The sequence below is a fragment of the Tamandua tetradactyla genome, chromosome 6 (genome assembly GCF_023851605.1).
Source record: "Tamandua tetradactyla isolate mTamTet1 chromosome 6, mTamTet1.pri, whole genome shotgun sequence".
NCBI lineage: Eukaryota > Metazoa > Chordata > Mammalia > Pilosa > Myrmecophagidae > Tamandua > Tamandua tetradactyla.
The window spans coordinates 46,155,518-46,179,727 of NC_135332.1; the positions used below are offsets into that span (position 1 = coordinate 46,155,518).

At 39.0% G+C, this 24,210-nt stretch overlaps 2 protein-coding genes across 3 annotated transcripts in view; one reads left to right on the forward strand and one right to left on the reverse strand.

Moving 5' to 3' along the window:
* Nucleotides 1–3,313, reverse strand: part of AP2B1 (adaptor related protein complex 2 subunit beta 1) — a 186,676-nt gene extending 183,363 nt beyond the window's left edge. The window contains exon 1 of the mRNA XM_077165133.1: nucleotides 3,218–3,313. The gene's annotated coding sequence lies outside the window, so the exon portion shown is untranslated. The remainder of the gene's footprint in view (nucleotides 1–3,217) is intronic.
* A 6,901-nt stretch (nucleotides 3,314–10,214) lies between these two features.
* LOC143687812 (protein SLFN14-like) lies at nucleotides 10,215–23,948 on the forward strand. Of its 2 annotated transcripts, XM_077165144.1 has the most exons (5): nucleotides 10,215–10,399; nucleotides 12,055–13,157; nucleotides 14,427–14,540; nucleotides 15,493–16,207; nucleotides 18,525–23,947. In XM_077165144.1, exons 2-5 carry the CDS (start codon nucleotides 12,098–12,100, stop codon nucleotides 19,357–19,359), a joined length of 2,724 nt encoding a protein of 907 aa, XP_077021259.1. In that variant the 5' UTR covers nucleotides 10,215–10,399; nucleotides 12,055–12,097; the 3' UTR covers nucleotides 19,360–23,947. The 2 variants fall into 2 exon arrangements, with proteins under 2 accessions (XP_077021259.1, XP_077021261.1); XM_077165146.1 differs by lacking the exon at nucleotides 10,215–10,399 and having other exon boundaries at nucleotides 12,073–13,157; nucleotides 18,525–23,948.
* Nucleotides 23,949–24,210: the final 262 nt, after the last annotated feature.

Consider the following 24,210-nt stretch of genomic DNA (forward strand, 5'->3'; position numbering starts at 1 on the left):
TGTCTCAGTGGGTTTCCTGCTTCCAGTTTCTTTATCCCATCAAATGTACCACGAATATTACTACATACATACTTAGCTTAAAACACCAAGGTGTGACCCTATGAAACTTATTCCTGCAAAGGAAGCTAAGCCTACTTATAATTATACCTAAGAGTCACCCCCAGAGAACCTCATTTGTTGCTCAGATGTGGCCTCTCTATCTAAGACAAATCTGCAGGTGAACTCACTTCCCGGAGTGAGGGACATGATTCCCAAGAGTGTAAATCTCCCTTGCAATGTGGGACACATCCCTGGCTCAACCCAGGGATGAGCCAGGACTCAACACGGGAATGAGAAAGCCTTCTTGACCAAACGGGGGAAGACAGAAATGAGAGAAACTAAAGTTTCAATGGCTGAGAGATTTCAAATAACGTTGAGAGGTTATCATGGAGGTTATTCTTATGCATTATATAGATATCCCTTTTTAGTTTATGGTGTATTGGAGTGGCTAGAGGGAAGTGCCTGAAACTGTTGAACTCTGTACCAGTACCCCGATTCTTGAAGACTGTATAACTATATAGCTTTTACAGTGTGATCATGTGTTTGTGAAAACCTTGTGTCTGATATTCCTTTTATCCAGGATATGGGCAGATGAATTAAAAAATAAGGAAAACCCAGAATGGCCATTATCAACAAAACAGAAAATGACAAGTGCTGGAGAGGATGTGGAGAAAGAGGCACACTTATCCACTGTTGGTGGGAATGTCAAATGGTGCAACCACTGTGGAAGGCAGTTTGGCGGTTCCTCAAAAAACTGAATATAGAATTGCTATACGACCCAGCAATACCATTGCTAGGTATCTACTCAAAGGACTTAAGGGCAAAGACACAAACGGACATTTGCACACCAATGTTTATAGCAGCATTATTTACAATTGCAAAGAGACGGAAACAGCCAAAATGTCCATCAACAGACGAGTGGCTAAACAAACTGTGGTATATACATATGATGGAATATTATGCAGCTTTAAGACAGAATAAACTTATGAAGCATGTAATAACATGGATGGACCTAGAGAACATTATGCTGAGTGAGTCTAGCCAAAAACTAAAGGACAAATACTGTATGGTCCCACTGATGTGAACCGACATTAGAGAATAAACTTGGAATATGTCATTGGTAACAGACCATCAGGAGATAGAAATAGGGTAAGATAATGGGTAATTAGAGCTGAAGGGATACAGACTGTGCAACAGGACTGGATACAAAAACCCAGAAATGGACAGCACAATACTACCTAATTGTAATGTAATTATGTTAAAACACTGAATGAAGCTGCATCTGAGGTATAGATTTTTGTTTGTTTGTTTATTTATTTTTATTTCTTTCTCTCTATTATCATTTTATTTCTTTTTCTGTTGTCTTTTTATTTCTTTTTCTAAATCGATGCAAATGTACTAAGAAATGATGAATATGCATCTATGTGATGATATTGGGAATTACTGATTGTATATGTAGAATGGAATGATTTCTAAATGTTGTGTTAGTTAATTTTTTAATTAATAAAAAAATAGATAATAGAAACTCAGGATGGACTTGTTGGAATTGATAAATAAATAATTGCCATTTGATAAAAAAATAAAAATAAAATAAAAAAATAAGGAAAACTGGGGGGGCCACAGTGGCTTAGCAGGCAAGAATGCTTGCTTGCCATGCAGGAGGACCCGGGTTTGATTCCCAGTGCCTGCACATGTGAAAAAAAAAAAATAAGGAAAACCAAATGGATAAATAGGGAGGAAAAAGGGCAAAAAAAATTGGGTAGACTGAAATACTAGTGGTCAATGAGAGGGAGAGGTCAGGGATATGCGATGTTTGTGTTTTTTGTTTTTATTTCTTTTTCTGGAGTGATGTAAATGTTCTAAAAATGATCATGGTGATGAATACACAACTGCATGATGATACTATAAGCCAATGACTGTATATTGTGGATGGACTGTACGTATGTGAAGATTTCTCAATAAAAAGTTTTAAAAAAAATACCTAGGTGTGATTATGTCATTACTCGGTAGCATTTAATGGCTCCCCATGATGCAAGAAATATATAATCCAAAATACTCTGCCCAGTGTTCAAGATGTTTCAAAATTGACACAAATTTATAGTTAACTAAATACCATAACTCGAACATGTGCCGACCAAACCACATTGACTATTCTTAAATCCTCAAACTTGCTCTCTTCTTCTAGAAAGCCCTTCCCCTCCATAGAAACCTTTCCTGTACTCGGATACTAATTCACCCTTTATAACTCTAAAATGCATGAAGCCTTTCACCATCAGTCCAGCAGGAAACATCTGTCCTTCCTTTGAATTATGAAAGCACTTTGCTGTACCTATGTCGTGATACCTATTTCACTTCGTAGAGTATTTTAAGATCCAGACATACTAACAGGGAATTAAGGTCCTTAAAAATATACCCCTACCTTTCAGCTTCTGGGCAAATCCACCACATGCTCCAACCACACAAATCGGGTATACTTTCCTAGTTTTTTGCCTTTGCACACTTTCTTCCCAACTGGAATGCCCTCCCCACTCATTTTAATCTGGAAACATATTATAGTTTTAAAAATTTATTCAAATATCACCTTGCTATGAAATAATCCCTAATTCCCTCAGTTACCCTTTTCTGACTACCACAGCACTTTTTTTCCCAGCATAAACCAACTATCCACGTGTCTTCCCGCCTTTCCCCCCAGCCCCATCAAAGTTCCCTAAAAAAAACAGGACCGTGTTTAACTGGTCCTTACAACCACTGTGCCCAGGACGGTGCCTGGCACATAGGAGAAAACTCAATAAACCTTGAGCGATCCTCCCTACTAAACCCTAAACTCACGGATTATAAAAGCATCAGCACAATTTATAAGGCCGAGTTACCTCAAACATTTCACGTTAGTAGGGACCATATTTCAAGCTTCTCCAGGCCCTTTCCCCAGCATCCAGCTTATGGCGTTCTGCCCAGCGCCCTCAAAGAAATAAATAATAATATAAATCATGTCCAAATCCCGCCAACTTCAAGTAAAGACTAAGAAGCCATCCTTTAGGGGAAACGCGATAAGGCTGGAGCCAGGACTCGAACCAAAGACCCACGCGGGAGTCTGCCGCGCGCTATCTCAATTTCTAAGCCCCAGATTCTCTCAGGCGGCCTGCCAGGACCTCCGGAGGCTAACAGTAGCCGAACTCACCAGCATTTCGTACCCGCGGACGCACGCCTCCCACGCTTCCACTCAGCTGGACGTTACTAGCCGGCCCGAACCCACAATCCAGAGCGGCCCTCATCGGACAACCAATCGCGCGGCGAACAGCGGGTCACGTGACTTAGGTCCTTGAAGCGGGGCCGGGAGGAGCAGCTAATCCGAGGCCGAGGCAAAAGCCCGGGGTGGAGTGGGCGCTTTTTGCGTCATTTCCTGGCGTCGGGGGATCTGTCTTGACTGCCAGATGGGTGGCTTTTTTTGCCCCGAGCAATTTTCCCACCCACCAACTCCCCCAACAATTCCAGTCCCTCCGATCTTGAGCTGTTAGTCTGAGAGGTTTTGCCGGTATCTTGGGAAGGGCATCTGAGGCGGGTTCGTTGTATTAGGATGTTCCAAGCGTTTGCGGGAAGAACTATTGATGCACAGTCATCCCACGGTATAGATTGCTCTTGAGCAGGATCCCGCTGAGAACTAGGAATTGGGGTGGGGGCACGGATTAAGATGGCCCTTTCTGCTCTGGGGAACTCCTTGGATGGTCCGGAGTGTGGGCCCTTCCTAAATAAGCGAAAGGTTGAGATTGATACCTTAAGAAAGGTGCAGATGAATATCAACGGGCGAAGGAGAGGAGGGAGGACTTCCTAGGACAAGTGGCATTTGATCTAGGTATGGAAGGTAGGGCTGAGGTTGAAAATGAGCTTCTGAGTGAAGAAATAGACTCCCAAATTAGATAAGAAAGAATGCGGGAGGCTTATCAGTTTTTAGATAAAGTTGATACAGTTGGTGCAATGCTTCTTAAAATTTGTTGAGGTAGGAACACCAGAAAGAGCCTGTTAACACTACAGATGTCTCATAGCTCTCCCAAGCGAGCAAACAAAACCAAAAATGCCTAATGACCAACTCGAATTTACTAAACCAAATATTTTAACGGGGCCTGGGCATGAATATTTTTAATAAGCAACCCACTGGTGATTCTGATTCACACCAAAGTTTGAGGACCATGGCAATGTTAAAGGAAGGAAATGGCAGGAGATTGGAAAGACAGGCCAAGGCTTTGTTAAGAAAGGTAGCTGGCTGGCTATGTAGTTCAGACCACTCTGAAGAAAGTGGGTGAATTAAAGATTTCTGAGTCCAAGGAGTTAGGTGATTAGAGCTGTACTTTAGAAAACTCAACCTGTAACTGTTTTTTAATGAATTGGAGGGAGAAAGAGAGTGAAAGGAGGTGAAGCTATTGCAGTGGTCTAGGTGATAGGTGATAGTTCTAAATTAGGACTGTAGTATTGGAAATGGAGAGATGGAAGATAGGAAAGGGAACCTGAGGATAGGGGTGGATAGGACATGAGGAAATAAAAAGAAAGGAGACAAAATGAAGTGTCTTCTGTACCAGATCCTCTAAGGACCTCCTTTGTACTTAAAAGATAGGCGAGTTTAGACATTAAAGAAAATGTGCCTTTGCACATGCTGTTTTCTCTACCTGCTTCATCCTTTTCCCCTGTCTTCCTTCCTCAACCTCAAACATTCTTACTTCAGGTTCCAGCTTACATAACATCTCATTTATGAAATCTTTTCTGATTTCACAAGCACGTTATTGTCACTCCTCAGAACACCCAGAGCCACTGTTTATAAATTGCTAGCTCTTCAGAGTGGTAATAGAGTTTAGTGGTAATTATTCGCATGGACTATAGGCAAGGACTTCTCTCTCTGTTCCTTAGTTTTCCGTTCCTTATAAAGGGGATAGTATTAACATCTACCTCATAGAGCTGTTATAAGACTTGATTGAGAATAAGGCTTAGTATACAGAGGGTTCAGTGATGTTGCTTTGTATATGTTGTACCGTGATGTGTCGTTTGCTGCATGTTTTCCCTCTCTAAGTTATGAACAGTACATGTTATTCTGGCTAGCAGTAAGGCTGTGTGGCAGAACGAGCTTTGTAATCAGGTAGATCATGGTTCAAATCCGATCTCTGCTACTACTCAGTGTGTAATTTTGAGCTTTACCTCCCTAAACTCAATTTCTTCATTCATAGAATGATGAAAATAATGCATGCTTTGTAAGTTGTTGTGAGGATATAAGATAATGAAAGTTCATCTTTGGCCCAAAGAAGGCAGTCAGTTATTTTGATTTGCAGCCCCAGAGCATAAGCACTATGTCTGGAACATAGTAAATATGTAATCACTGAGTAATGAAAGACAGGCTGACATTCTATGCCAGGCGCCATGCTAAGCTCTTTGTGTGCATAATCTTCCTTCATTATCACAAGAAGTCTTTGCAGGAGGCATAACTGTTTTTTCCATTTACACTGAAGGAATCTGAGGCTTAAATTAGTTTAACCGAAGTCTCAGCTAGAAAATGTGCTAGGATTTGAACACCATAAGTACTCAAAAAGTAGCTGATTGAATGGAAGAAGGAATGAAGGTTAAGTAACTTACCAAAGTCAAAAACTGGCATGGTGAGGCAGGGTTGTTGCTCTTGGTCACTGCTATCTGTACTGTTCAAATCATCTTTATGAAAATCAAGGATGAAATGGAGTCACCTGAGAGTCAAGATACCAATTTTTCCCCTTTGGCTGGTGTTTGGCAGTTCATATCTGGTGCACATGAGGATTGTGCTGTAACTGCCTCTATTAAAAAACTGAAATGCTTAATGAATGAATACATTTTAAATTAACTGGTGATTCTGGTTCTCAACCAATCACCAACGGCACGCCAAGATAACTTGTTTTTTTCCCAAGATAACTTTTGCAAGGCCTCAGAAATAAACAGTGTCCATGATACCAATTTCAAATTGTTTTGCATCAAGAACATTTGCTTTAGAAGTATTAGAGCCAAGACATGAGGTCCTTCCTGGCCTAGAGCGTAATGACTTACGTCCAGGTGACTTAACTAAAGCATATGAAGAATGAAGATCCCTTTTCTCAAGTTCCACATCTTGCCTTCCACTGAATTGATCCCCACAGCACACTGATGAAGAATAAGGAGGCAACAACCACCCAGTTTCTAGCACTCCTGTCCAAATGACTGTTTTTCCTGTTGACTGGGGAGAAAAAGGAGAGGTGCTTACATTTCTTTTCTTTTTTTTTAAATTTATTTATTTAAAAAATTTAAGAACAAACAAAAACATTAACATATAATTCCATTCTACATATATATTCAGTAATTCTCAATATCATCACATAGTTGCATATTCATCATTTCTTAGAACATTTGCATCAATTCAGAAAAAGAAATAAAAAGACAACAGAAAAAGAAATAAAACGATAACAGAAAAAAAAAGATTATACATACCATACCCCTTACCCCTCACTTTTGTTTGGTGCGTACATTTCTAATTTTGAAAGCTCTCAAGCAATTCAGAATCCCAAACTTGAAGAAGAAGGAGTAGGAGCATTTGAGTTACACAGGCCTAGCTTTCAATCCCAGATCCTACATTTACTAGCCATGTGTATTAGTGAGGGTTCTCAAGAGAAACAGAACCAACAGGAGAGATCCGTAAATATGAGATTTATAAAGATGTCTCTCTCATGCAACCATGAAAATGGAAGAGTCCAAAATCCATAAGGCAGGCTGTAAGGCTGGCGGCTCTGACGAAGGGTCTGGACGAAACCACAGGAGAGGCTCGCTGGCTGAAGAAGCCGTGAAAAAGTCTCTCTTCTTACTGAAAAGCATTCAGCTGATTGAATTATCTTCTTGTGGGAGACACACCTTAGGTGATTGCAGATGTAATCAGCCACAAATGCAGTCAACTCACTGATGACTTGATACACCAGTCTTCCAGTTTATCAACCATCCATGAAATATCCTTGAAACAACGGTCAGGCCAGTGCTTGCCTGGGTAGACAAATGGGCATAATCATTTAGCCATGCTGACACCAGAATGCTATGTAAACTCAGTCTCTATTAGTTGCCAGCATGGTCCCTTGCACCTAGTTAGCAGATGCCCAGTAAGTGATGGTCATGTTTTTATTGTGAATAATAGCACACCATGACAATTAGATATAGAACAGATTTCAAAGTTTGGTATGGGTTACAGTTCCACAATTTAAGGTTTTTTCCTTCTAGCTGCTCCAAGACACTGAACACTAAAAGAAATACCAATATAATGATTTGGTAATCTTACTCAATTGTTAAATCCTATCTTCTCTGTTATAACTCCATCTTCTTCTTTGATCTTATTCCCAATCTTAAGGGATATTTGGGCTATACTTTTTCTAACTTTTGTGTGTTGAAAAGGGCTGTCAAAAAATCCTAGAATGAGCTGGGACTCAGCATCAAGGGATCGAGAAAAACTTCTCAACTGAAAGGGGGAAGAGAGAAATGAGACAAAATAAAGTGTCAGTGGCTGAGAGATTTTAAATAGAGTCGAGAGATTATCCTGGAGGCTATTCTTACGCATTATATAGATAACCCCTTTTTAGTTTAAGGTGTAATAGGGAGACCGGAGGGAAGTGCCTGAAACTGTAGAGCTGTGTTCCAGTAGCCATGTTTCTTTAAGATGATTGTATAATGATATAGCTTTTGCAAAGTGACTGTATGTTTGTGAAAACCTTGTTCTGATGCTCCTTTTATCTACAGTATGTACAAACTGGTAAAAAATATATGGATTAAAAGTAAATAACAGGAGGAACAAATGTTAAAGTAAATTGAGTAGAGGGAAATACTAGTGCTCAATGAAAGGGAGGGGAAAGGAGTATGGTATGTATGAGTTTTTTCTTTTTTCTTTTTATTTCTTTTTCTGGAGTGATGTAAATGTTCTGAAAATGATTATGGTGATGAATATACAATTATGTGATGAAAAATATATATGTGAGAGTCTAATGCGTTTTAAAATCAATATTATACAAGATCATATTTTGATGATTAAAAAGAAGGAAGAGCAAAAGAAAAGGGCTGTCAATAATATGGGATTGGGAGGGGGAACTAGTTGATATTCTAGAGAGGCAGGTACCTCTGGATTTCAGGACTTATCTGGCCTTAGAAACCCATATGGACATTGTAGATTTCTGGAAAGTAATGATGGTCATTTTTATCCTTCTGAAAGTAAATAAAATATCAGAGGGATTACAGTGTGAAAGTGGGGCTGAAAATTAAGGTAGATGGTAGAACTAAAAGTGAGACTGAAGTCAGGAGTGGAGCGAATGAAGAGGGATTAATATTGGAGCTGACAGCAGACCTTTGGAGTTTATTATGTTTCTGTGATATATCAGCGTATCCATTCTGCCTCCTATCCTGAAAACTCTTTTGAGTGTTAAACATGTACAAAGAGTAATGCCAGCAAAGCAGAACTTTTGCAGGAAGAGAAGTCGAAGTGAACAAAAAACTTGGAATGTCCAGAAACGTATTTGTAGTAGGTTAAATATGTATCCCAGGGTGGGGGGGAACATATCTTAATCTAAATTTAGTCCCATTGGTATGAACACATTGTAAATAAGACCTTTGGAAGATGTTGTTTTTAGTGAAGTTGTGGCCCAACTGAATGAGGTTGGGCCCTAGTCCTATTACTGGAGGATTTATGAAGTGAAAACCACCTGGAAGACCAGAAACTGGAAGTCAGTGGAACTTGGAAGAGAAAAGAGAGGGCTCATCATGTAATGGGTAAGCCAAGGAACCCCAAGAATTGCCAGCATGCCAGATAGCCTTCTAGCCTCCCAAGCCATGAGATAATAAATGCCTATTGTTTAAGCCAACCCACGTGTGGTATTTGTCATACCAGTCAGGAAACTAAGACACTATTTAAGAATGTCATTTCATCATAAACAAATCAAAGTAGAGACACAGCATTGTTTGTTGGCTTGGTTTAGAGGGAGAGATGTACGTTAGTTTCCTGTGGCTGCTGTAACAAATTGCCACCAACTTCATTTTATACACATTTTAAGTCAGGCTGTCCTGTACTTATTCACTGTGAGCAGCATTAACTTATTTTATTATGTTAGTTTCCTGTGGCTGCTGTAACAAATTGCAACCAACTTCATTTTATACACATTTTAAGTCAGGCTGTCCTGTACTTATTCACCACCAAGTTGGTGGTCTAAAACAACAGAAATCTATTCCCCCACAGCTCTGGAGGTCAGAAGCTCAACAGCAGTTTCTCTGGGTTGAAATCAAGGAGTTGGCAGGGCTGTAATCCCTCTGAAAGCTCTAGGGAAGAATCCATTCCTTGCCTCTTTTAGCTTCTGGTGGTTATTGGTATGCCTTTTGTTGTGGCCATATCACTCCAATCTCTGCCTCTGTGGTCACTTTGCCTCCTCCACTTCTGTGTATCAAATCTTCTTTTATATGAATACTCGTGACGGCATTTAGGGCCACCGAGGTAATGCAGGAAACTCTCCCTATCTCAAGATCTTTAACTTCACGTCTGCAAAGACCTTTTTTCCTTATAAGGTAACATTTACAGGTCCGCGGATATCTTTGGGTGGTGGTTATTCATTCTAAACTCGACCTACTACAAGAAGCTTGACACAGTTTGGTCAGCATCCTCAATCTCCAAATGAAATAAGTTTAAACTGCTTAGTTTTTCCATGCAAATTTTTTTATTATAAAAATCATTCATGTTCATTATAGACCATGGTGGGTGGCAAGGGAAGGAAAGGAAAATCAATTAAATGAAAATCATCTGTAGTCTTCCCACACAGGGAGAGCCAACCCCTCATCTATGAGCACTTTTCTAGGCTGAGTCTTGTGTCCAGCAAAGAGGAAAAGTTGGTGAAAGAGAAAAAAAGTAAATAGAAAATAGAATATAAAAAGCAATTTGGAAGGTAATAAAATAAATTAATGCTGCTCACAGTGAATAAGTACAGGCAGCCTGACGTAAAATGTGTATAAAATGAAGTTACCTCAGGCTTGTATGAGGTATGGAAATGGCACTCAATCTCCTGGAAGTGGTTAAATTCAGCTTTGGCTCCTCATTTGAAAACCCTTGAATTTTCCCATTACTAACTCTTTTACTCCCTGAAGTCATACCCTGGTCTGCTAATCTGCTCTGTCATATTTGCTTTTATTTTTTGAGTCCTTATCAGTCTTCCTCAGTGGGTCAATGTTATGAAGACTGGAGGAGTCTGGTAAAGTGCCTACTCCTCCCAGGCTGATATCAGAGGACAGCAGGGGCTGTGGCAGAAGGCTGACATTCAGACCAAAGCCAGATGTGGAACTGAAAGAGCCAAAGGAAAAGCAAGAGCATCAGGTAAAAAAAAAAATTAATCTTATCCATTTCATATTATCTTCACTCTCTATCTGAGGGCATGAAGGGTCTAGGCCTAGGAAGGTAGTAGCCAATGAGAAACTGGTAAAGGAGAATAAAAGAAGAATTCTGGGAAGTATGGAAAGGAAGTTCATATAGAGCTAGAATCTCAGAAACCTTTGTGTTTATCATATTTGTTACCAGCACCCAACTAATATCAGTGAGATTTAGAAGTCATGAGACTAAAGGATCTGCTAGGTCCAAATCAATTGTGTGTGGTCTGTGGATTCCAGTAGGTAGAAGTTATAGCTTGGATTAAGTTCAAAATAAGAAGACTATTTTTAACAGAACTTTCAGAAAATAGATGGGACTACTTTGAGAAGTAGTGAGTTACAGGTTGCCAGAGATATTCAAGCAGTTGCTGGATAGCAATTTATTGGGAGTTAGGAATATTGTAAAGATGATTTAAGAGACAGATAGATGATTGGGCTGGAAAATCTTTAAACTTCTGTGATTCTATGTGATAGACAGAATGTTATCAACATTTTTTCTAAGGAGCAAAATACTGTATTTACATCTACCGATAGGAGATGCTTACAGACTAAAAACCAATTCCTCAGATTGTTTTTGGTTTGCCTGGATGAAGTGAGGAGGCAACCAGGAGTGACCTAAAGTGAAAAGAGTGTACGTGTCCCTCTAAATGCCAAATTTCTCTTTCTTGGTGGGTATAAACAGTAGCCACATGGCCCCTGTTTCATAGAAATCTCATGGAAGAAATGGATTTCTACTTCTTGCGTAAGAATTTGGTTTGGACTAGTGAATATTTTGTTTTGCAATTAACAAAAGGTAAGGGAACCCTGTCTGAAATATTTGTTTCAGAGCTCTAACTTCAATTTCGGTTGCTGTTCCAAAAAGAAAGAGGAGAAAAAGAAGGGTTAACTACAGTTTAGGGACTGTATCCCCAAATCTCATATTTTTTCCCCAAATCTTAGAGGTTCCCACAGAACAAGAAAGAATTATCAAGTGGAAAGGAATACTCCTGCTTCTGTATCACACTATATGTGAAGAAATATACTTTTAGAACTTAAGAGATATTTGGAGAAATGAAAGCTTTCTGTATTTGCTATCAGTTGGCATTATTTCAGGAATAGAATAAAGCCTTTTAAATGCACGAAGTAGCACATATAGAAAACACAATTTTACATTTATTTTTACAATGTGATCTTCTACATCTTATATATTAAAAAACTACATTCCTTTAATATCTGCTGTCTTTTTTTCTTTTCCCCTGAAATTATAAATGTGAGCATCTTCTAACTTCAACTTCTACCTCTGCATATTCTCTAATAACTTACTTTGGCTCCTATGACAATCCATGCCCTTTACATCTGGGCTCAATGTTGGTACTTCCTGATTTTAAGTAGAAAAAGACAAACTTTCAGCAATATAATTTTCCCATCATGCAAAATATTAAGCATCCACCTTTATTTCTGTTCTCACTGGAAAGGTTAAGGATATTGGCAAACGTGTTAGGTCTCTAACTTGATTGTTTCCAATGTTCAAATGTATCTTCAATAATTTGTATCTTTGAAGAAAATATTTTAATCTCTGAAATTCTTGTTAATGTAGAAACAACACTTCTGTTGATTGTTTTATAGGAATTCCTTTCTGTTATTATTTGGAGCCCAGAGGGCTGATGAGATGGAGAATCTCAAGACTGATAGGGAAATGCTCTATCCTGAGACAGTTGTAGAAGTGGGCAGAGTGACTTTTGGAGAAGAGAACAGGAAGAAGATGACTAACAGCTATTTGAAAAGAACAGAGAATTCTAAAATCGTCCAAGCTATATGTGCGCTGTTAAATTCTGGTGGAGGTATAATCAAAGCAGAGATTGATGACCAGACCTACAGTTACCGATGTCATGGGCTGGGACAGGATTTGGAAACTTCTTTTCAAAAGCTTCTTCCTTCAGGTTCACAGAAATACCTTGACTACATGCAGCAGGGGCACAACCTACTGATTTTTGTGAAGTCATGGATCCCAGATGTATTCTGCCTCCCCCTAAGGATTTGCAGCTTGCGCTCCAATTTGTATCAGAGAGATTTGACTTCTGCTATCAACCTGAGTGCCAGCAGTGCCCTAGAGCTTCTCAGAGAGAAGCAATCCAGAGCCCAAAGAGGAAGACCAAGGACGAAGGAGACGCATCCTCAGAAAGTTATTGATAGATACATCCAGGAAGAAGAAGATATGAGGGTGTCTGCCTCAGAATTTTTTAAAAAGGACAAACTCATGTACAAGGAGAAACTCAACTTTACTGAGTCAACCCATGTTGAGTTTAAAAGGTTCACCACCAAAAAGGTTGTGCCTCGGATTAAAGAAATGCTGCCTCATTATATCTCTGCCTTTGCCAACACTCAAGGGGGATACCTAATCATTGGAGTGGATGATAAAACCAAAGAAGTATTTGGATGTAAGACAGAAAAAGTGAACCCTGACTTATTAAAAAAGGAAATTGAAAACTGCATAGAAAAATTGCCAACATTCCACTTCTGCTATAAGAAGCCGAAGGTGAATTTCACAACCAAAATCCTGAATGTGTACCAAAAAGATATCCTGTTCGGTTATGTCTGTGTGGTTCAAGTGGAGCCCTTCTGTTGTGCAGTGTTCACAGAGGCCCCAGATTCCTGGATCATGAGGGACAATTCTGTCACAAGGCTGACAGCTGAGCACTGGGTGGCCAAGATGCTGGATGCTGAGTCAGGTATAAAAGGGCACTGTCATTGTTCAGTCAGCAGGAGGGATCCTGCATCCCTGCCTTTTGCAGGTACTTGGTCAGATATTTTAGTTATAGAACTACTACTTTTAGTTCCTAAGACTCAGAATATGAGCTCTTTGAGGTGCTTGGATTTTGGTCTTTATTTAGGCTATAGTATCCAATCACCCATGAATGAGTGAAAGTTCACTTTTACTATTAAAAAATTGTTTTTAAATGAGCTGATATCCCTAGTCAAAAATTTTTATCAAAAGTCTCACCCTATAGATGATATTTCAGAGAAACTTTAAGACTAACTACACTGATTCCTTCAAGGGAAAATTTGTTGACAAATTTGAATTGTTTTTCAGTAGGGTTTTACTAAATGTCTTAAGAACTAAGACATTTAGTTCTTATGTCTTAAGTATAAGTGGTTACACTGGGCTTGAGGTACTACAAAGTGGGGAAAAAAGACTCAAAAAGGAAATGCTGGGGTGGGGAATGGCGTGGGAGGTGGGTGGCGATGATGGTGGTAGCATCTGGCGTTTTCACTCCACTTACATTTTTGCTTGGAACCAGGCCTGGTGGTTCTTAATCAAACCATAAAGGAATTAAAAGGCTTAAATGAGCTTATCAGCTTGCCTTCCTGGTTAGTATGTTTCAAATGTGATAAAAGAAGTTTGATCTTATGAGATCAAAACTTGACTAATTACTTGAGAATTTTATTGACTCATTCTCTCTCTTGTCCTAAATTTGTTTGAGTTTCCTTTAGGCACAAACATCTATACATAAATACAGGTAACAAATTGGAGATTCTGTCACTTTCTATTCCGTGTGACCCTTGAATGGGGGTATACAACAACTATAACATTTTATTAAAGGAGAATATATCATTATACTTGAAAAATACTATATTTAACATTTGCAACCGATGCTGACTAGATGCCTTCTCCTCGTAAGGATGACCTGGATTCAGAACATTAGAGTTGGAAAGAATCTAACTCTTCAGCTCACTCTTGCATCAGCTCACTCTTGCCTGAGAGAGGTGAAATGACTTGCCTAAAATGCGTCACACAGTGAGTTAGAAAATGCATGACTGCAGGAGTTCCCAGTCTTCCTTTCTTGGCATATGTGACCTATTTGAGGCATAGTGAGTGTGAGCAGCTCAGGCATGATGCACATCACTCACCTGCAGTAAGAAAAGCAAGAAAGGAGTTCTTTTATATTTTATCAGTCTTTGTCTGAAACAACTTTCCATATATTTGCTTTCTGGTCCAGCCGCAGACTACAGCTCTCACCCGATTTCATCAGCATCATCTGCACCAAGAAGACCGGCATATCCCCGAAAAGTCCTGGAATTTAAGGGAGTTCTGCAACAACGTTTCTTTCCAGGTATCCCACTTGATTTCAGCTGATGGGACCATTTGTTTACTAAAATTAAGGGAGGAGCTGATAGCAATTAATCCAAGCCTTTCGCCTTAACAGACATAAGATGCTGAAATAATATTGTACTTTTTTTTCACCCAATTGTCTAATCCCACTACACTCTCTACTTCTCACCACTATGTGATGTTGGCCTTCCAATCACATGCGGATTTTGTTCTCCAAATTTGAGAGTTCTGGGAATTCCTTAAGTCCACACTGTAAGAGAACTGCTCCCTGGCTTTCCTATGCAGAAGGAGCTATGGGTCACCTGAACTCCTTCTAAAGGAACATTTATCAACCCCAGCACTACTGACATCTTGGACAGATTAATTATTTGCTGTGGGTCCTGTACTTTGTAAGATGTTTAGTAGTGTCCTTGGCTTCTACCCACAAGATGTCAGTGCCCCCCTCACCCCCCTAGGTTGTAACACCCAAAAATATGTTCAATCATCACCCAAATGTTCCTTGGTGGGGGTGGCAAAATTACCCCTAGTTAAGAATCACTGTTTTGAAGGAAAGATCTTAATCCCTCAAAAGCATCAGATTCGCAAAAAAAACCTCAGCTAGAAGTACTTTCCCAGAGGAAGGTGAAAACCCCCAGGGTTGAGGAGAGGGAGCTAGGAGGCTGTCCTGTGAAGACTGTTCCTTGACAGTCTTCCCTTGTACTAGAGCTGCCAGAAATAAGAACTACTTTTCTTAACCCTGGGCCATGAAGTGGGCGTACCTTCCTTTTGCAGACAGGGAAACCCATAGTTTCATGACTAGACTCATTTCTTTCCTGCGATATTGCAGGAATACCTATAGCATGCTTTTTTTTTTAATTAAAAAAATTAACTAACAATATTTAGAAATCATTCCATTCTATAGCATGCTTTTTAAAGTTTTGGTAACTTACTTCTTCTATTCTTCGACTTTTCAGTGACACAGGAGGAGATACACTTTAAACCAGAATCCCTCTGTAATAAGCTGTTCTCTGATCATAGAGGACTGGAAGAATTAATAAGGACAAAGACACATCCTTGTTCTCAGGGGACTGTGATACTTTCTAGAAGCTGGGCTGGTGATGTTGGCTTAAGAAAAGAGCAGAGTGTCCTGTGTGACGCCCTCCTAATAGCAGTTAATAGCCCCCTGGTGCTCTATACAATCTTAATAGATCCCAGTTGGAGTGGAAGACTTGAATATGCCCGGAGCACCGCTCATCAGTTAAAGCAGAAACTGGAAACTGTTGGTAGTTACGTGGGGAAGGTATGTGTCATTCCGAGGCTGTTGCACCTGTCCAGCATACAGGACAGACCCAGTGAAATCCCCATGTGCTACCCACAGTCCTACAGGCTTTCAAGTGAGGATGAAATGGAAGAGTTGCTGCAGGCCCTCGTGGTGGTCTTGCTGGGCTCCAGATCTCTGCTGAGTGATCGGCTGGGCTGTGAATTTTTCGACTTGCTGATAGCAGAGCAGTGTGAGCTGCTTGCAGAGAGCCTTCAGGAGACTCGGGAATTGTTCATCCACTGCTTTCCAGGAACTAGGAAAACAGCTCTAGCCATAAAAATCTTGGAGAAAATTAAGAAAATGTTCAATTGCAAACCAAAAGAGATCCTCTATGTGTGTGAAAACGACTCCTTAAAGGATTTTGTGGCGTAAGAATTTCACCACTAAATACAATAAACTTATTTAGTCAGTCGTTTCAATGGTGTCACAAAAGTAATGTATGTTTTTAGTTTAGGATTTTGCAATGTCTCAACAGTGTTAATGCAAGAGCTCAAACTAAATACACATTTCCAAATGATCAGGTAGTTGAGACAGAGGTGGGTAATTTACGATGTGCAGGCTTAAATGTCTTGTTATAAATAAGCCAAGAATGCAAAACTTTACATTTATAGAACTGGAAATCTTTTTTTCCCCACAATCTGGGGCCTTAAATTTCAGAAAAGTAGGAAAAAAGTGATCTTGCTTTATATATGCCTTTTACTTAATACTTGATGCTTTAAGGTCACTGGGTATTTCAGTTAATTAGACATCGTACCTATAAGGAACTTGAATTAAATACATTTTAATTTCCTTTATAAAACATTTTCCTTTGTTTGGCTTTTTCTGGATCAGTAATTTTAGAAAATATGTAAATTTGTTTCTGATATAGACATTTTCATAAATTTAGTTTAAAAATTGCATGTAGGGCGGTGCGATGGTGGCTCAGTGGCAGAATCCCCACCTGCCATGAAGGAGACCTGGGTTTGACCCCCAGTGCCTGCCCATGCAAACAAACAAACAAAAAAATTGCTTGCTATACAATTCAGCAAATCAGGGCAAATTCATTTTAAATTTGGTGATTACTTACTGATTCACCAAATCTTTTTCGAGCATATTTTATATGCTAGGCACTGTGCAAGATTTAGTGTTAGAGGGATAAAATGCATTGTGAAGACCTTGTCATCAAGTCCAGTAAGAGAAACAAAGACCAAAAAAAGCAGTAAGAGTGTTGTATAATTAGTATAATAATAAAGATTTGCTTATCTTAACTCAGTGAAAGAGACCTTTGGGAACATTCTTAAGAAGTGGACAGGAAACTGTGAATAAAACAGGAAGGGCTGTTTTATTAAGCAAAAGGCACAGCAAGTGCAAAGGCTTGGAGACCAAAGAGAACAAGACTGGAACAGAGAGGGGGTGTGGGTATGTAGCAGGTGATGAAGCTGGGAAGGAGGCAGATGCCAGATTATGAAGGCTCTTCAGCACTGTGCCAAAGAATTTATTATTTATTATGCTTTATAGCTAAGTTTAAGAATATTCCAGTCAAAAGGCTAATTCATTGAACAAATATGTATCAAGCCCCTAATGTGAGGGGAGATAGTGATGGCTAAGATTCAGTGCTTTTCTTCAAGAAGCCCACGTGGTCTAACCTGGAAGAGAAGAACATGAATAGTTATGATTTAAAACATAAGGGCTAGGGCGGTGCAACGGTGGCACAGTGGCAGAATTCTCACCTGCTGTGCCAGAGACTCAGGTTTGATTCCCAGAGCCTGCCTATACCAAAAAAAAAAAAAAAAAAAAAGCTAAGGGATAAAGCATACAGATTAAAACCCCATGGAAAGCATATGTACAATCAGGAAATCTGTAGGAATGAGAGATATTGTTCGAATCCAAATTGGAGGAGGCAAGAAACAACCAAATATATATATATATATATGGAAATTTGCAGTAAGTAAACAGAGTAGCTCCAAAGAGAAATGACCCTGAGGATTTGTTACCCTACTTGATATGTCATAGAACTCAGCAATGTCTTGACATTTTCCTTACCAACATCTAAAGAGGCTTAACATGAGAACATACTTCTGGTTTTGCACTACAAGTAAGTGAGGAAATATGATTTGCTTTAGAGCAATTTATATTATCCCATATGTCTTTTGCATGTAAAAATTATGATATACCTGTAAGTGACTGTTCTCCAGCTCTAAAAAAGAGAGAGAAAGTAAGGAAATGGTGATAACGACTGTAAATTACTTTGAGACTTTCTTTAGAGGTAAGAAGATTGTTATCAAGGATTGTTAAGCAACAGAAATAGACAACTATAGAAATAATAAAATCTCCCACCTTGGTTCATTTCAGTAGCTTCACTTGCATATCTAACTAGGTAGTTCCAAAGAATAGGATTTAAAATATAAGCATTCTGGGCAGGCCATGGTGGCTCAGTGGCAGAGTTCTTGCCTGCCATGCTGGACACCTGGGTTCAATTCCCAGTGCCTGCCCATGTGAAAAATAAATAAATAAAATATATGCGTTCTGTCTGCTGGGGAACATGTAAGTATAGCAGTTGAGTAGTATTGAGGACACTATTGAATCACATACTGTATTAGTCCCCACGTGAGAACTAACTGCTGATTCCAATTCAGAAAGTAACGTGTACATGATGCTCCCTTCCTTTATATGCCTGAAACCCTATTCTCTCTTTCATCCTTACAGCCAGCAAAGCACCTGCCAAGCTGTGACCTGGAAAACCTTCATGCGAGGAGAATTCCTAAAGATTAAACACATAGTGATGGACGAGGCTGAAAATTTCTGCAGCAAATATGGTGATTGGTACATGAAGGCTAAGAATATCACCCATCCAAAGGTGAGGGGGACTGGAAATGAAAACCTTCACCGCGGGATTCTCTGGCTTTTTCTAGACCCTTTCCACATCCATCATGTAGATGCCAGTGGTCTTCCCCCTCCATCAGCTCAGTTTCCTCGAAAAACAATCCCCAAGGGTGTCCATTGTGCTCTGGAAATAGCAAAGGTCATGAAAGAAGAAATGACAAGAATCAAAGAAAATCCTCCCTTCAACGTATCTCCTTACTTGTTGGCATTGTTCAGTGAAGCTGCCTATGAGGAAGCAATGTATGCCCAGGCTCTGCCTGGTGTGTGTGAGACAGAGACTAACTTGACAGCAGAACAAATAGTGCACCATGTGGCAGAGAGATGTCATAACCTGTTCCAGTGTGGCTATCTGCCCAAAGACATAGCAATTCTGTGCAGAAAAAGGGAGGACAGAGAACGCTATGAGCTTGCACTGCTAAAAGCAATGGCATCATTTGAGATCCCCGGGTCAGCAGAGGTTGTGTTCAGTCGGGCCACTGGTGTTTGGGGCAGTCACATCATTCTAGACAGTATTCAGCAGTTTTCAGGCCTAGAGCGGAATATTGTGTTTGGGCTTAGTCCGGAATGTGACCTGTCAGAGGATTTTCATAAGCTGTGCTTTGCCTTAAAAGCCATTAAACACCTCTACCTGCTTTATGAAAAGAGGGCAGCCTTTTGAAATTATTACAAATAACACAGGAATTCAGAAAGAGCAGAGTCCCTTTTCTTGGGCCCTGGCAGCTACTCCTTTTCATATATTACAGGTGAAGACATCAAAGCACAGTCATTATGGCCTGGAGCCACAATAATGTCTTGGAACTGATCCTTCCACTCTATCTGCAGTCACTGTCTTTTTCCCAGTCTGCTTCACTTCCTCCACTGTACAATTACAACAGACTTAAAATTAGTTATCCAACTCCAACTTCCATGGTCCAATCCAGCCTTCATCCTATTACCAGAGAAGTTCTCCTAAAGTAGAGAAGCTGATTTTATAAAATCTCTTGCTTATGTATCATCAGTGAGACCCTGCTACCTTCAAATCAAACTAATCTTCAAGGCTTTGTATGACCTACCCTAGCTTACTCTCCTAAACTTATCCTTTATTATACCTCCATCTCCCAGTGTTGCTAATGCACTCTAGACTTAGTGGACTAAATTTAGGGTGAGGTTAGGTATCCTTCAGATTGGTCCCTTTGATTGGGTGTCTCAAATGTAGCACCTTAGTTGGTATCTCATACTAGCTATGGGTTTCAAGTTTTATAGGCCAAGAACTCGATATCTTCTTTATACTGAGTCTGGATCAGTCTCTTGAGGATGGCCTTATGCTAACCAAGATCACAAAAGACCAATGCAATAATAAAAATGCCACCGTTAATTTAGAGTGAGGACTGTAAGTATGACTGAATCTAATTCAAATGTATGAAGTCTTGAGGCTATGTTGGACTGTTGCAATCATCTCTAAAATAAGAACTTTATACCACAAAGACTAGACAGATCAAGTTTACTATCTAAAACAGATTTCAAATGACAAGGATGACCAGGTTGTTCATTGTCTCCTACCTCAGATGAAAATTGTTTTTCTCTCCTAGTTTCCAAAGTTTCTGGGTTGAGCACTAATCTTTCCTTCTCTCTCCCTAACACATTCCACTTACATACGTTCTCTACCTATGTTGATACTTTCACCTAGATTAGAAACTGCTTATACTCTGCTGTTGACCTGGAAGGTAGACTGTACAGAGCCTTTGCATATCCCTATCTCTTCCATTATGATACAGTGTTCATTTTATAAACCAGTTTCAGAGTTTACAGGGCACTTGGCTGGCAACTCTACCACCTACACATTCCTGGCTCCTTGCTTTTGCCTGTGCTATTTACTCAGCTTTTAAATCTTTTTCCCTTCCACCTGTTGAAATCCTTACTCATCAATGTAGACCCTATTCAAATGCCCACCTTGTCAATTAAAATTTCACCAACTCCCTAAGTTAAACTTGGCCTCTCCTTTTTCAGCCATTGAATGGCTTTTTTACAATACCGATATCAGCACCAAACACATTCCAAATTGTGCCAGTTGTCATAGTAGAATCTATGTTATGCCTTTCTTTCATGTCTTCTTTCTAATATTTTGTGAAACATAATAGAAATGTATGTGAGACATAATGGAAATGAAATTCCAAAATGACTGAGTCTATCCTATGCTCCTCAATACAATTTTGCTTTTCTATATGGAAGGATTTTTTAATAGCTTTGGAAATACTCCTACTTCAGATAGTTTTTAACTTCTAGAAAAAGTTAGAACATCTTGGATGATGCTTGGGAAGCCTGAATCCAGGAGAATCTTTGGAGGTAATCTTTTGGCTATAATTTCATATAAAGCCTGTTGGTCTTTTAAGAGGTTGGTGAGTGAGGTCAAGGAGGGGGCTTAAAGAAGTTCTTTTAGCTATCTTTCTTTTTAAAAAAAATATTTTTATTGAGATACCTTCAGGCACCACACAGTCCATCCAAAGTATACAATCAATGGCTCACAATATCATCATATAGCTGTGTATTCCTTACCTCAGGATGAGGAATTTTTAGAACATTTGCATCACTCCAGATTAGCTATCTTTCTAAACTCCTCACACCCACAAGAGAGGCTCACAATACCCACTGACTGGCTGATTTGGGTATAGGGGAAATGGAAAAGTCCCTCTCCACCCTACTGTCTTATTATTCCCCTTTCCCTAGGGGCTTTAGGGTATTTTCTGGTGGAGGAAAATAAAGTTAGGCAATTATGTAGTTTTTGATGAATGAAAAGCAAGTAATGCATAGCATTATTTGGGTATAAGGAGATGCATAAATTCCATAAAAATAGTTTAAGTGTCAAAAGTGGAGGGTGACTAGGGTATGAAGAAGGATGAGACAGAAAACAGCTACATTTCAGTCATAAGTCTCAGTTCCATTTGACTTTTAAACTATATGCATGTAATATATAATTTTTGATAAAATAATTGGCTTTTAAAAGAATTCATTGTTTGAAATATTGAATTATATTGACAAATGTCTTTGTCAGTTCTAAACTGAATCAAGCAGCTTAAAGTAGAAGACCTAACCAGTGATTCTCAACCCTGGATGTGCATTATAATCACCTGGAGAACTTTTGAAACTACCATAACGAGGTCCACACCAGACCAATTAAGTCTGCATCCTTGGGAATGGGGTTTAGGCATTGGTATTTATTAAAAGCTGTCCAGATTATTCTAATATGCCACCAGGGTTAAGAACCATTGAACCCATCTCCTACTCTTGTCCTTTCTGTCCCCACAAGAGTTGTGTACATATTTCTCTTCCCATTAGACTGTGAGTCCCTTGAGGGTAAAAAGTGACTTACATCTTTCTTTCTCCAAAAGCAACTAGTGCATTTCCCTGTGCAAGGCAGGTGCTCAGTAAATTTTCATTGAATAAACTTGACACTTTCAGAAAATAGGAACCTCATAGGGTCAGTGACTTGATTCAATGAAATGAATATCTAACTTTGAAGAGTTCAGAGAGGCAAAATTATTCACAACTTCAATAATAATGAATGAGAGAAAAAAGGCAAACTTTTTAGGCAAGTAGTAAAATTAAAGAACCATATTGACAGAAGTTCATTAGATTTGAGTTTGAGATTGGGAACTAAGAATCATTGACTAACTCTACAATACTTATACTTCTAATATTTTTCTTCTGAGTCTGATTATAAAATGGATAAAACCATTAGTTTAATGAAATAACTAAGATAAAAGAGTTGCCTACTCTAAGAAGCTTCTAAAACTTACTTTTAAAACAAGAGTAATAACACTATTATGTGTAAGAAATGGAGAAAGTCAAATTAAAAATTCTTATTTTATACAGGCAATAGTAGTTTTTCATTTTTTCTATTTCCATTCTTTGTTGATATGCAAAAATAGTTTACATGTATTTATGATCAAATGGTACAATCAATTTTATATTCTGTGTATGTGCTTTTTCCTATCTAAACTTTCTGTGAGGCATTGTTAGAGATTGTATTATAGATGTTATAGATGTTACTTCATCCCTTTCTATAGGCATGCCATTTGCAATTTCAAACATTAGGGCCAGAGTATATTTTCCACCCAACTTGATGTGGCTTTCACATGACTTGATTTGGCCAGTGAAATATTTGTAGAATGTTTTAGACATGCTTTCAGTATTGAGTTGCTCTCTTGGGTTTCTGCTATGCCATGAGAAGAAAATGCTCTGAATAGCCACTGGTCTCTGAGGAATGAAAGACGATGGAGCGGACTTGAATTCAGCTACTGGCCAAAGAGCTAAGCTCAGCTGAGCCCAATTAGATCAACTGAACACCAACTGACCTACAAATGTACAAGTGAGACATAAATGCTTATTATTTATGACTGAGATAAGACATAAATGCTTATTGTTGTATGACTGAGATTCAAGGTTATTTCATAGTGGTAGCTGACCTCAGGAATTTCTCCATGTTGTAGCATAGTCTTCAAAATTGTCATTTTTAATGGTTTCAGAATATCCTAAACAGGGTATCTGAACTTTTAATAACCATTCCCCTATCACTTGTGTCATTAGCAATTTTTTTTTAATGTGGCAGGCACCGGGAAACGAACCTGGTCTCCAGTATGGCAGGCAAGAATTCTGCCATTGAGCCACCATTGCACTGCCCATTTGGCAATTTAACACTATAAAAATTAAACCAGACACATACTCAGGCATACAACCTTTTCTTTCTTTGATGCACTTATAAACTCGCAGATGTGGGATTACTATATCAAAGGGTAGCCTGGATAAAACATGCACCTTATTCACATTGGTTCTAATGTGTTCTGATGAGAAGTGCATAGAAAAATCCAATCACTGCACCTGAAGATATACAGATATGTTGCCTTAAACAAGTGAACAATATGCTGACATCAGGTTATGATGACAAAAAAAAAAAGAGGCAATGGATCTCAGAAGCAGGGATTTAGGACATGCTATCTCTGCCATGGAGCATGGAGAATAAAATCAAGATTCATCAATCAATTCCGAAAACTCAGAGTAAGAACTTAACTCGGAGAACTACTGATGGGAGCCTGAATTACATAAAAATATTTGGTTAAAAAAAATGTTGGTCACTTGAAATCTGTATAGGGTACTACTTCAAAAAAAAAGATGCCTCTGATCATGAATGAGGCTTTTATTGAAGAGATACTCTAACATGGAGAAACCCAAAGAGAAGAGAGTGTAGAGGTAAACTTGATCTGCTAAAAAGCTGAGCTGCCTTGATTTTTCCCAAGTTTTTGAGGGAGGCTAAATATAAAATTATTTTCAATGAGCTTCAATTTGAAATAAATACAAAGTTTATACTAACCAGATGTCACTATTTAATTGAGATCTAACTACAAACAGGTACTATTTGCTAAGGGCTTTGCATAAATTCTCACAACGAATCTTTGAGGAATATGCATAGTATTCCCATTGTTCTAGTTTGCTAGCTACAAGAATGCAACACACCAGAGATGGATTGGCTTTTAAT

Excerpts from the sequence above, each read along its gene's own strand:
- LOC143687812 (XM_077165144.1), top strand. The coding sequence starts at position 12,098 with ATGGAGAATCTCAAGACTGATAGGGAAATGCTCTATCCTGAGACAGTT. Across the intron at positions 14,541-15,492 it reads GCAACAACGTTTCTTTCCAG|TGACACAGGAGGAGATACAC; the intron begins GTATCCCACTTG and ends TCGACTTTTCAG. Across the intron at positions 16,208-18,524 it reads TCCTTAAAGGATTTTGTGGC|CCAGCAAAGCACCTGCCAAG; the intron begins GTAAGAATTTCA and ends TCATCCTTACAG.